We start from the raw sequence: 12,039 nt of genomic DNA, 5'->3' as shown, positions 1-12,039 counted from the left end.
AACCTGGGGCATCGGCGGTCGCGGATGCGTTCGGCCTTGGGTTCCTGGGGTCTGCAGCAGCCGCGCGCGCCAGGGCCAGGGGCCCCTCCGGAGCATCATTCCGCCCGGCGCGGCGCTCCCGCCCCAGTCAGCGGACCATCCTCCGAGCCGCACGACTGGGAGAGGGCGTTCCCGGTGGGCGCAGCCTCGCCGGGCCCCCGCCTCCCAGCGCAGCGCAGCGCAGCGCGGGGCGGGCTAAAGGGAGGGTGTGTCACTCTCCTTTCTTCTCATCTTCGCACGCAGCTGGGCGCCAGACTGTTTTCTTTCCGCCGACCAAAATTTTAAAAGGGAAGGAGGAGAGAAAGAGAGCGCGGGGTCACCGCCCTCCGCATCTCGGGTTTCCAGGGGCAGCGCGGACGCTGGGACCGCCTCGCTTCTTCCAGGGGAAGCCCCTTCTGAAATGAACGAGAGCGGGCCCCTCGCACCTTGCGGGCTGTTGATTTCAAAACTCGCGAGTAATTCTGGGTACTCAGTGCCCTAGGGGCCGTCTGCTGCCTTCCACCCCGCCGGCAGGGAGGTGCGGGCCTGAGTGGCCATCTGGAGAGAGGCAGGGTCTCTCTGGAAGTTTCCCTCCTGGACTGAGAGGAAAGGAGGGAGAGAAGCAGGTCCACCAAGGCGCCACCTCTCAGTTGGCTCAGTGCGGGCTGCGGGCTGCGCCGCTCATTGCTGAGCGCTGTGAAGGTCACCCCAGACCTACCTCTGCCAGACGTGTGCGGTGACCCACCCAGAGCTCTTTGGGACGATCTCTCCCACAGTCGAATTGGCTTCTCCTTTGAAGCACGTTTTTAACTGAAGGAGCTAAGGAACAGGAACTGTCTTCTCGACAGCTGGGAAATCTAATGTTTTGTCTTGGAGACTTTTTGTTTGCGAAAACAAACACAAACCATTTAAGAGCAACCTAGTCCAACTTTCAAATAGCTTACTTACAACAGAGTTGCTAGATAAAATACAGAATGCCTAGTTAAATTTGATTTTCAGATAAACAACAAATAATATTTTTAGCATAAGTATGTCCCAAATATTGCATGGGTCACACTTATACTTTTCTATGAAATATTTGGGATATACTTATAGTAAATTATTTATTATCTGTAATTCAAATTTAGCTGGGCATCCCGTATTTTTATTTGCTAAATCTGCAAGAGGTTTGAGTTAATGAATCAAAGCTGGCAAACAATGCAACAAGTGGCAAATCTCACCTGATGACGATCTCCTTTCTTTATTGAAAAAAAGATGTAAGTTTCTACGATAGCAAAAACTTTGTCACCACTTAAGGCTGATTCATATGTGTTAATGAGCATCTGTGTTTCAAAATACCGTTGCCCTGCACAGATAGAGATGCATTAAACATTAAGTCCACAGGGGAAGTAACTTACCTTACCTGAGTCCTTTCCTTCTATATGCTAGTGCTCCAAATGAAAGAGATTTGTCTACCGTGAATAAAACTGCAATAAACATGGGAATGCAGGTATCTTTTTGAGATACTTACTTCATTTCTTTTGGATATATATCCAGTAGTGGGATTGCTGGATCTATGGTAGTTCTATTTTAATTTTTTGAGGAACCATGATACTGCTTTCCATAATGGCTGCACCAATTTACATTCCCACCAACAGTGTACCAGACTTCCCTTTTCTCCAGTAGCCATAATATGGAAACAACCCAAGTGTCCATCAAAGGATGAATGGACAAAGAAAATGATATATAGATACTGTTTATATATATAATGGGATATTATTCACCGATAAAATAGAAGGAAATCCTGCCATTTTGACAATATAGATAAACCTGAAGGACATTATGCTAAGTGAAATAAGTCAGAAAGACAAATACTATCTGACCTCCCTTATATGTGGAAGCTAAAAAAGTCAAATCCATAGAACCAGAGAGTAGAACAGTGGTTCCCAGGGGCAGGAAGTTGGGGAATATGGAGGAGATGTTGGTCAAAAAGTACAAACTTTCAGTTATAAGATGAATAAGTTCTAACAATCTAATGTACAGCATGGTGACTATAGTTAATAGTACTGTATTATACACTTGAAATTTGCCAAGAGAGTAGATCTTAACTGGACTAACCACACCAAAAAAACAAAAAAGGTAACTCTATGAGGTGATAGATGTGTTAACCAACTTGTGTTCATTCACAATGTATACATATATCAAACCATCACATTGTACATTTAAATATATACACTTTTTATTTGTCAGTTAATTATACCTCAGTAGAGCTGGGAGGGGGGTCGGAGAAAGAAGAGTTTTATTTGGAGAGAAATGGAGAAGAGGAGGAGAAAATGTCCATTCTGAGCACAGAATCTGCTGCTATATCACTCTAATACTCTTTTTCCAACAGGTTTTTTGGGGGCTACATTCCCTTCAATTGCCTTTTCATAGGACAACAATTTTGTAATACTTTCTATGGAGAGAATAGAAAAGATTAATGTCTTCTCTCTAGCATGCTGATTTGTTTTTACATATCATTGATAGTTTAGAAAAGTGTTTTTAAGCATTAAAAGTCACTATTGGTAATGTCATGTCAATTCTTATGATTGTTCTTAAATTTGGCAAAAGTTCTATCAAGTGTTTTTCATACCTGAGCTGTAACATTTGGAAGAATAGTCCACAAGTAGCTTCTGAGTCCATTCATTCCAAGTATCATTTCTTTTTTGTTGTTTTGGGGGTTTTTTGGTTTTTGGGTTTTGGTTGTTATTTTTGTTTGCTTTTTTGGCATCATTTCTTTTTACTAGCCACGCACTCTGGTCACTTGGCACTGCAGGGCACATTCATACTGCAGTGCAATCTCTGGCCCTGCACTTCTGTCACAGCAGTAAGTGAGAGGAGTATTCTTGGAAGTCATTCCTACATGGGCATGGTTAACAATACTTAATAATACATGGAAATCACTGTGAGCCACATACAGTTATCCCACTACACCCAAAATAAATGTATCTCCAACTCAACTTACTTTTTGTTGGATCTTGAAAATGGCCGTGGCCACTCAGCCACCTGACACAAGGGGACATGTGACAGAGGGGTGGTTGGAGAGGAAAGAGACAGTGGTCTTAATCGATTCCAGTTAAAATATTTTACTTTTAGAAATATTACAAAAACATATTACCAAGTGAATGCACTGCTAGGGACCAACGCCTCACCAGGTGCCTTGGGAAAGGCTTGTGCAAGTGAAGACCCCTGAAAGCTTAAGCTAAATCAGATTCGCTGACACCTAAGTCATCAGTACATGCTATTACTATTGCTCCAAACCATTCCATAACACTTAGTGCCTGTCTATTTTGTAGAACTTATCACACTTTTTATTTACACTCATATCTGGCCCTCCAGCTCAATTATAAATGCAGGGGCAGGTGCTGTGTCAGAGTGCCTAGCACAAGACCTGCTTTAAATGAGAGACTCCGTCAACAATGAATAGATGAAACTATGCCAATAGACGGGAAGAGATATTGCAAGAACAACTTAAAACCAATGCGACGGAAGAAAAGTCCGGGAGCTGTGGCTCCAGATGGGAAGGATAACAATATGCAGAGAAGGAAGAGCCCTGCCAGGGCTGGAGGGCAAGGATCAGAGACCTCAGGACTAAAGAGATGGAAAACAGGTACAGGAAGGGCCTTTAAAACAACCAATGTGATTCCATTTATATAAGATGTCCAGAAAGGGCAACTCTATAGAGATGGAAAGTAGATTAGTAGTTGCCTGGGGCTGGAGGTGGAATTGGGAGTGAGGCAAACAAGCATGAGGAATCTTTTTCTGGGGTGATGGAAACGTCCTAAATTGACTGGATTGTGGAGATTATTGCATAAGTCTGTACATTTGCTGAAAATCATTTGTACATTTTGAGCGAAATTTGTGGTGATTATTGCATAAGTCTGTAAATTTGCTAAAAATCATTTGTACACTTTGAGTGAAATTTGTGGTATATAAATGACACCAACAAAGCTGTTTATGGTTTGTTTGTTTTTTTCTGAAAAGGGAAAGCAGAGATTCAAATGTGAAGAGGTTCTAATATGTAAGTATATGAATGAACTAGCTCGGAGTAACTGTTCTGTCTCACCAAGATTCCCACACATTGTGGTGAAGTGTGTTGTGCACCAAAGTGACCCACGTGCGCTGAGCCACCATGTGGACAGGGCAGCCCCAGCAGCCTTTCCACCTGCAGTGTCCAGAGCTCTCTCACTTTGCTGACCCCCCAAATTACTAGAGTGTGAGTCTAGTAAAAAGAAGCGACATGTGAAATGAATGCCCAGAAGCTGGTCTGTGGCATATTCTTCCAAATATTACAGCTCACATATGAAAAACACTTTAAGAATTGACAAGACATTGCCAGTAGTGAGTTGTAAAGCTTAGAGACACTTTTCTAAACTATAATGATATGAAACAAAACAACATGCTAGAGAAAATTATCTTTTCTATTCTCTTTTCTATTCTCTCTATAGAAAGTATTGCAAAATTGCTGCCCTATGAAAAGGCAGTCAAAGGGAATGTAGCCAAAAATCTGTCGGGGGAATAAAAGTATTACAGTGATGTGAGGGGCAACTAATTTTTTTAAATGTTTTATTTTGGGGGGTTTTGTGCTTTAAAAAATTTTATTTATGACTTATTTTCTCACTCTAAATACTCATTACCATGCCAATTTTGCATTCCTAATTTTTTTATTATTTTTCTTAAAGAAGGTCTCCCAAATTCTATAAACTCAGGCTCCATGAAACTTGGATCTGCCTCTGTGGGTCAGGCATAAGCACTTTGTTATCTTGTTTAGTTATTATAAAAACCTTACAAATTAGTGTTATTAGCTCCCTATCGCAGATGAAGAAACTAGTAGGTTAAGTAAGTAACTTATCTAAGGTCATATAGTCAAGCCTGGAATTGTATAACTATGATGCCAAGATTTTTCAACTCCAAGACCCCAAGATAACCTTGACCTTACATTGCCTGTCTCTTTTGACATCGCTTAACCACCTGACCTTCTCATAGCCACAGCTGGGATTAGGGTGCGGTGAAGGGAGGTGAATCAATTGCAGGGTCAAATCCTTTCTTTATTTTCAATTTTGATACTCTGTTCATCATAAATTTTTTGCATTAATTTCGATTTTTTAAAATATTACATTTAAATATTATCTCAATGACTGAGTTTTTTGGTGCCCCTTTAAACTTGGTGCCCAAGGCAAGTACCTCAGTTGCCCCACCCTAGTTTTAGCCTGGCATCAGATCCTTAATGAGGACATGAATACCCAGATTTGTGCTTTAACTTCTAATAAAGGTGGTCCCCAAATTTCCTCATTGACTTTCATACAACTGGCCCTTGCAGACGTTATTCACTTATGTCCTCAAACTATCATTTGAGAACTCAGTTTTTCACAGATCAGCTGACCAGTAACGATACTGGATTATCTACCATTGGTATCACTTGCCTACCATTGGCAACGGGGCTAGAGTCAGTCAAGGTAGAAGGAAAGTTTATTTACGAAAAAAGTTTTATATTTATGTCACCTGGTCTTACTTGTAAAATCATCTGAATCTAGCAACTTCCATATATCCTCTGCAGATGCAAGCAGCACTGGATTGCAGAGTGGAGAGGCGGACTGGCTGAGGGGTCCCCTCGAGTATCCTACTTGGAGGTCCCTACGCTGATTGAATTCTAGAGGTAACTAGAGAAGAATATTCCTAGGCTTTCATTTTTAACAGTTAGAGTCATAAAGAACTTAGTACCCAAATGAAAATACATATTATTTTCAAACTCGTAGGGAAGATTCATAATATAATGACCATATGTCAGGCCTCAGAGGAAATCTCAAAAATATATTTTTAACTTCCTAACATATAAGCTTTATTCATGAAATTAGAAGGTAAGGCATCACTACCATTGGAATTTGAATAACACACTTATTAAAAATATTCATGGATTAAGTAGGAAATAAGTGGAAATTGAGAACTATTTTAAAACTTCATAGCAATGAAAGCACTTAATATCAAAATGTTCACTACTCAGGAAAATGTATAGTCTTAAATGCATTTATTAGAAAACAGGAAAGTCTGAAAGTAAACTAAGCTTACAATCTAAGAAGCTATAAAAATAGCAAAAATAAGCCTAAAGGATATAGTGGGAAGAAAATGATAAAGGTAAAAGCAGAAAATGAATCAGACTTCCTCTACCTTTTTTCTAAAGCAAACTCTCCCCAAAATAGAGCGAGTCAATAAAACCAAAAGTTGTTTTTTTTTTTAAAGGCACGAAGACTGACAAACCTAACACAAGAATGATGAAGAAAAAAGAAGGAATACATATACATAACAGAAAGGATAGAAAAACTAACCCCCAGTAACTGCTTATATCAATCAATTTAAAACTATAAAAACCAAACTTGGCTCAACAAAGAGAACCTGAAGAGACCAGTAGTCATAGATTGAAACAGTGTTTAATGATCTACCTGGAAAAATGTCCCAAGCCCAGAGCTTACTGGGCCAGTTCAACCAAAACTTCCAGAATAGATAATACCTATCTTATATACCTAAACTTTAGCTAACTGATATGAATTGTTCCAAAGCATCAAAACAGATGGGAAGCTATCCAATTCATTTAACAAAACTAGCATAATGCTGATATCAAAGTGAAACAAGTAAACACGATAAAAGCAGGCCACAGACCAATCTTACTTATAAAGTAAATAAAACAGATCTTAAGTGAAGTGCTAGCAGATGGAACCAGTAGTGTAATAAAAGAATGATCAAGTAAAAACTGATCCAAGCCGCCAGGGTCAATTCCTAAATTTCACATTCTCTTAATCCAAACACGTCCCATCTGAACTATGCTGGGGGCTGCTTTTTTCATGAATTGTTCTCTTCTGCCTCCTAGAGTAGGCTGGCTGGCTGTCTCCTGTTCACATCACCCCTCTGTTCAAAGCCCTTTGAAGGCGTTACACCTCTTTCAGAATGAAACCCAAAGGCTTCACCATAGCCTGCGAGACCCTAAAAGATAAGTCTGGCCACACTACCTCCTACTCGTTGCCTGTAACCCTCTCTCTGCTTTATTTTTCTTCTTAGCATTTCATCATCACCTATATTTATTTTTTTATCTGTCTCCCCCAACTAGAATGCAAGCTCCATGATGGAAGGGACCTTGTCTGTTTTGTTCACTGCTCTAAACCCATCACCTAACAGAGCCTGTCACAAAGTAGGTTCTTAAATATTTCATGAATGAATGAAAGGATGAAAAATAAAACAGGACTTGTAAGTTTAAAACTTCAACCACTTTAAGAAGAACAAAATCACACATACTTCTGGTTATACGTGCACAAGGGTGTGTCAGATATTGTTCAAGGCTCTGATGATAGAGTGATGAATGAAAAAGATGAGTTTCTTGCCCACATAGAACATAGTGGGGAAGTTAACAGAACAAGAAATTAAAGCGGAATAAATGGAAAAAGACCAGGGCCCAAGGTCCCAATTAGCGGGGAGGTCCAGCTAGGCTCGGGGTGAGGGTCAGGCTGACATCAGAGCACAGGAATAACAGGAGGAGGAATGGGAGCTAGTCAAATGAAGAGGTGAGGATGTGTTTCTAGCAGAGGCTCCGGCGTGTTCAAAGGCCCAGAGGCATAAGAATTCATAACTCTCTCCTAATAAAGAGATTATCAGGTAGAAAGTTAAAACTTGATATCAAAGAAAACTTAGCATAACAAGTTTGGCTCTCTGGTGAGCATCAAATTTTGAAGTCGAGTGGTAGATGGATGTAATGGACAAACACTGCTTGCTTCTGTATATCCAGCAGTACTGGGTGGTCTGCAGCAAATATAAGTGTGGTTAACAAATGAATCCTAGGAAAAAGGGAGTTAAGGTGGCAGTAGCTAGCACTAAAACTTTTGGTCCTTAGTCTCAGGCAGGGAAGAATTTCAGTGAAGGTAGAAACTGGTAGGTATGAGGCAAAGTGACACTGTGATACGAGGGCAGAAAGCAGGCTCAACGTGGGCAGATCATCGCTACTATTACTGTTGTGCTGCGATTCTGCCAAGACATTGACTGACGTTCAATGAGTACTTAGTATATGTCAGTTATTACATGTACAACTTTACACATTTGTTCCATATCATTCTCACAAAACTCTTACCACAGAACTATCATCTCTAGGGACTTCCCTGGTGGTCCAGCGGTTAAGACTCCGAGCTCCCAATGCCGGGGGCTCAGGTTCAATCCCTGGTCAGGGAACTAAGATCCCACATACCACAACTAAACCCGTGCACCACAACGAAGACCCAGCACAGCCTAAATAAATAAATATTTTTTAAAAATTAAAAAAAAAAATTATCATCTCTAGTAGGACTGTTAAGGCTCAGAAGAGTTTAGGGACTTGGCCCAGGTCACACAGCTAGCAGAGGGGCTAGAGCTCAAATTGTGTTCTGTTTGGCTCTCTAACACTTCTTTCTCCTGGAGTTGGTCTAATATAACATGACAGATACAGGGCTAGAATCGAGTTCTTCCTTTTCACTCTCAAATTTGCTCACATTGTACCTCTCAGATCGTTTACCAATTTCTATTTAGCACGGTACAGGAGGTTGGTTGGCATTCTTTACCTAGTGGGAGACAGAAATCTTAATTTTTTGAAGAGTTTGAGTCATCAGTGACCCCTTCTTTTACTGGGTTACTGTAGTATTTTGTTAATTTTTTTTTTAAGCTGACATTCTTTTCTTGTTTTATTTATTTATTTATTTATGGCCACACAGTGCGGCTTGTGGAATCTTAGTTCCCCAAGCAGGGATCGAACCCGTGCCCACTGCAGTGGAAGCATGGAGTCCTAACCACTGGACCACCAGGGAATTCCCAGTATTCCATTAATTTTGAACATAGAAGTATTAAGAGGCACTCTGGGAAATTCTATAGGTTCCAGATATAGTCCTCCCTACCCCATTATATAGCAGCAAATTAATTCCTATTCAAAATCAGGATAAATCCCTTTCTGATTATTGGCATAAGGAGCCCCAAGTAGTCAGCTGGTAGTCATAACTTCCAATTCAGTAGGAACAGTATTGTGTCCCTTGGCAGAAGCATGCTCCTTTGGGGAGTAAGACCCTAAAATTCTGTGAATAGGTTAAGACGGAATGCTGATCCCATCTTGATTTTCAGGCCTGTGTTCTGGCTATGGGAGAAAAATGCTGGTTTCGGAATCAAAGCATATATTGCATCCTGTAGGACAGTACATCAAAAGTCACTCTAACTTTGTCTTCACCTTTCTCTCAGGCCAGCTGCTTTTGGGGGTGACAGGTCGTGGCAAGACCAGTGAATTCCCACTGCCACACTTCTTTTGCCATGAAATGAGTTACTTGATCAGAAACAATGTGGAAATCCCACTCATCCTTAGATCCTTAGATCTGGTAATTCTGTAAGCCCGTAGATGGTGGTGTTGGCAGAAATGCTACAGGCAGGGTAGGCAAATCCATACCCAGACTGGGTGTCTGTTCCACTGAGGACAAACTGCTCCATGATGGAAGGGTCCAATGTAATTAACCTGCTATCATGTGGCGCCTTGTTTCCCCAAGGAATAATGCCGTATTGAGAAATCAAAGTAGGTCTCAGCTGAGGACAGGTTAGGAATACACTAGTGTAGCCATTTCAGCCTTGGCGAGGGGATGCCCATAGTATTTAGCCCAAGCATAGCTTCTATCCTCGCAAGTATAGCAAATCTGTACACAGGCCACTGAGCAAATACTGGGGTGACTAAGGAAAGAGGCTGACATTCACAGATGGCTCACTTTGTCCACCTGATTCAGGTGGACAGTTTTCGCTGCAGATGCCTTGTGGTGTACATTCACATGGAATACAAATATCTTCACAGTGTCACTCCGTGAAATCCATCCAAATACCTGTTCTCTAAACCTTTGTCACCTGTTTCCAATCCTGTTCCTTCCAAGTCCCTGGGCATTTAACTAGCCGTTAGCTACTTGCCTATGAAGCTGTATAGGCCTGTATCTCTTGGGAGTCTCATTGTCTAGACAAATGTATGGCTTGAAGTTCTGCCCGCAAAGATTTCCCTTCACCACTAGACTAGTCCTACAGCAGTCCAGTTGGTGCCATAATTTTGTCTTAAAAGCAGGCTCTGTTGTTTTCTTCCGTCTTTAACTGATCAGGGGGAAATAGCTCATGCGGCCACGGATGTGAACTGAGGGAAGGTGGCCATGCAGCAGGAGTGGCCGTAAGAATCTGAGCCACCTGCTTATGCAGCTTGCTTCAGGACGGCTGAGCCTGGTACCTTATATCCTGTTCACATCTAGTGATAGACTGCTGCTGGGCACGCGCAATCTTATTACTCGCTTCAGGCATCCAGCGTCTTGCAGTGCACAGCTCAGTAGCAGTCTAGGAGCTGTTCTCAAAGAGAGAAGTTTTTTTTGCAGAAGATATGGCTGTGCTCCCGAACCCTAGAGAGGTCTGTAATTTCCAGTTGAGCCCCGCATGGCATTCACATTTGCCACAGACACTCCAGTTAGACTTGCTGGGTCAAAAGAGCCCAAGGGGCAGAGCGGTTTGCACCACAGCCTTCCTTGATGTAGAGCCTTCTCTTGCTCTGACTGTACTGCAGATTGGCAGCCTTACCAGTTACTTGGTAAATGGGTCAGAGTGGCACATTGAAATGGGGCATATGTAGCTTCTAAGACCCCCAAAAGTCACCAAGCATTGTGCGAGGTGTTGTGGAAGGTGACCTGGGAGGAGTGACTTGGCTTTCAATTTGGAGGCTATCTTGCAACATGCTTCAGACCGCTGAAGCTCCAGAAACCTGAGAGGTGGTAACACTCCTGAATTTTCATGGGGTTTATATCCACCTTCTGGCACTATTCCCATTCCATCCATCTGGTTTTCTTTCAATTTCCATCTAGCATGGTATAGTATGTTTCTTCTCTCATCCAAAAGAGACTGTTTCTTTACTTCTGTTTCCAGATCTTCAACTCATTTTATCTCTAACTTAGAATCATTTAAAACTGAATCAACAAACATTTGCTGAATGTCTATTATGTGCCAGGCATGGGGGTGGGAGGCACTTGCCTTAGTTTAAGAGAGAACATAGTTCCTGTGTTAAAGAAGAATGTCAATGATAACGCTGACAAGGGCTATGGCAGAGAAAAGCAGAAGGTGTTATGGAAACACATAGGAGGGGGAGTGGTCAGGAAAGGCTGCCAGGAGGAGGTGATCTTCAGGCTGAGTTCTAAGGATGAGTGGGGTTCAGTCAGTGAAGCCAGGAAGGGATCGAACGGGTTTCCAAGTAAGGGGAGCAGCACATGCAAAGCCTGGACATGAAGAAGGGCAGCCCCTATAGTGATGTACAATCAATCTTCTTTTACTTTCAGAGTTACCCTTCTGGTTCCTACCCATTCTCCATCCCACTTTGGTTCCCATTCCTTCCTAAACTATCACTCAAAAGATTGTGGTAAGTTCTATGAAGACAACTTAGGTTCACTAGATTTTGGGGAAAAACACCTTTTCAGACCCCTTATTTGCTTGGGGACACAGTACTCAGGGTCCTAATTAAATAACTCAGCTTTAAGCTTTGACCTTTCTTGCTTAAACATCTTATTCCTTCATCTCTCCGTCTCCCTGTTATTCTTGACTCTGCAAATAATTACCTATCAGTTTCTGATAATAAGAGATAGTCTAGAGGCACAGTATCTTTCATTCTAGTAAAATCACTCAGGTTTCAATAGGACGCGCATATTAATAGGTCTTTCCTATTGTTATTATGCAAGTCATAAAACGTTAAGTCCCAAAAGAGTAGGATTTGAAAGAAATTGGAGTAAGTGTAGAAAAAATTCCATAAAAATTTCATTAAAAATGGGACAGGCTTTCCAAACTAGTACAGTGTTTTACAGCTTTCCCAAGGGTCATTCTGAAATGACTCCATTGTAAGAAAGGCTAATAAGTGTTCCACTAAATTAACTTAATGTGTTTCTATTATGTAGCTATATAAGGACAGGAGCTTGGGGATATGTGAGTTGGGAGACAAGAAGTATTAAAAAG

At 41.5% G+C, this 12,039-nt stretch overlaps 1 protein-coding gene across 1 annotated transcript in view; it reads right to left on the bottom strand.

Annotated features, from left to right (window-relative positions):
• MCUB (mitochondrial calcium uniporter dominant negative subunit beta) overlaps positions 1-198 on the bottom strand; it is a 93,768-nt gene extending 93,570 nt beyond the window's left edge. Inside the window, 1 exon segment of the mRNA XM_082463053.1 lies at positions 4-198. Within this exon segment, the coding sequence (XP_082319179.1) occupies positions 4-99 (96 nt within the window). The 5' untranslated portion in view covers positions 100-198.
• Positions 199-12,039: the final 11,841 nt, after the last annotated feature.

This window comes from Balaenoptera physalus, assembly GCF_965194825.1.
Source record: "Balaenoptera physalus genome assembly, chromosome: 5".
In the NCBI taxonomy this organism is placed as follows: Eukaryota; Metazoa; Chordata; class Mammalia; order Artiodactyla; family Balaenopteridae; genus Balaenoptera; species Balaenoptera physalus.
This window is presented reverse-complemented; position numbering and strand designations above follow the sequence as displayed.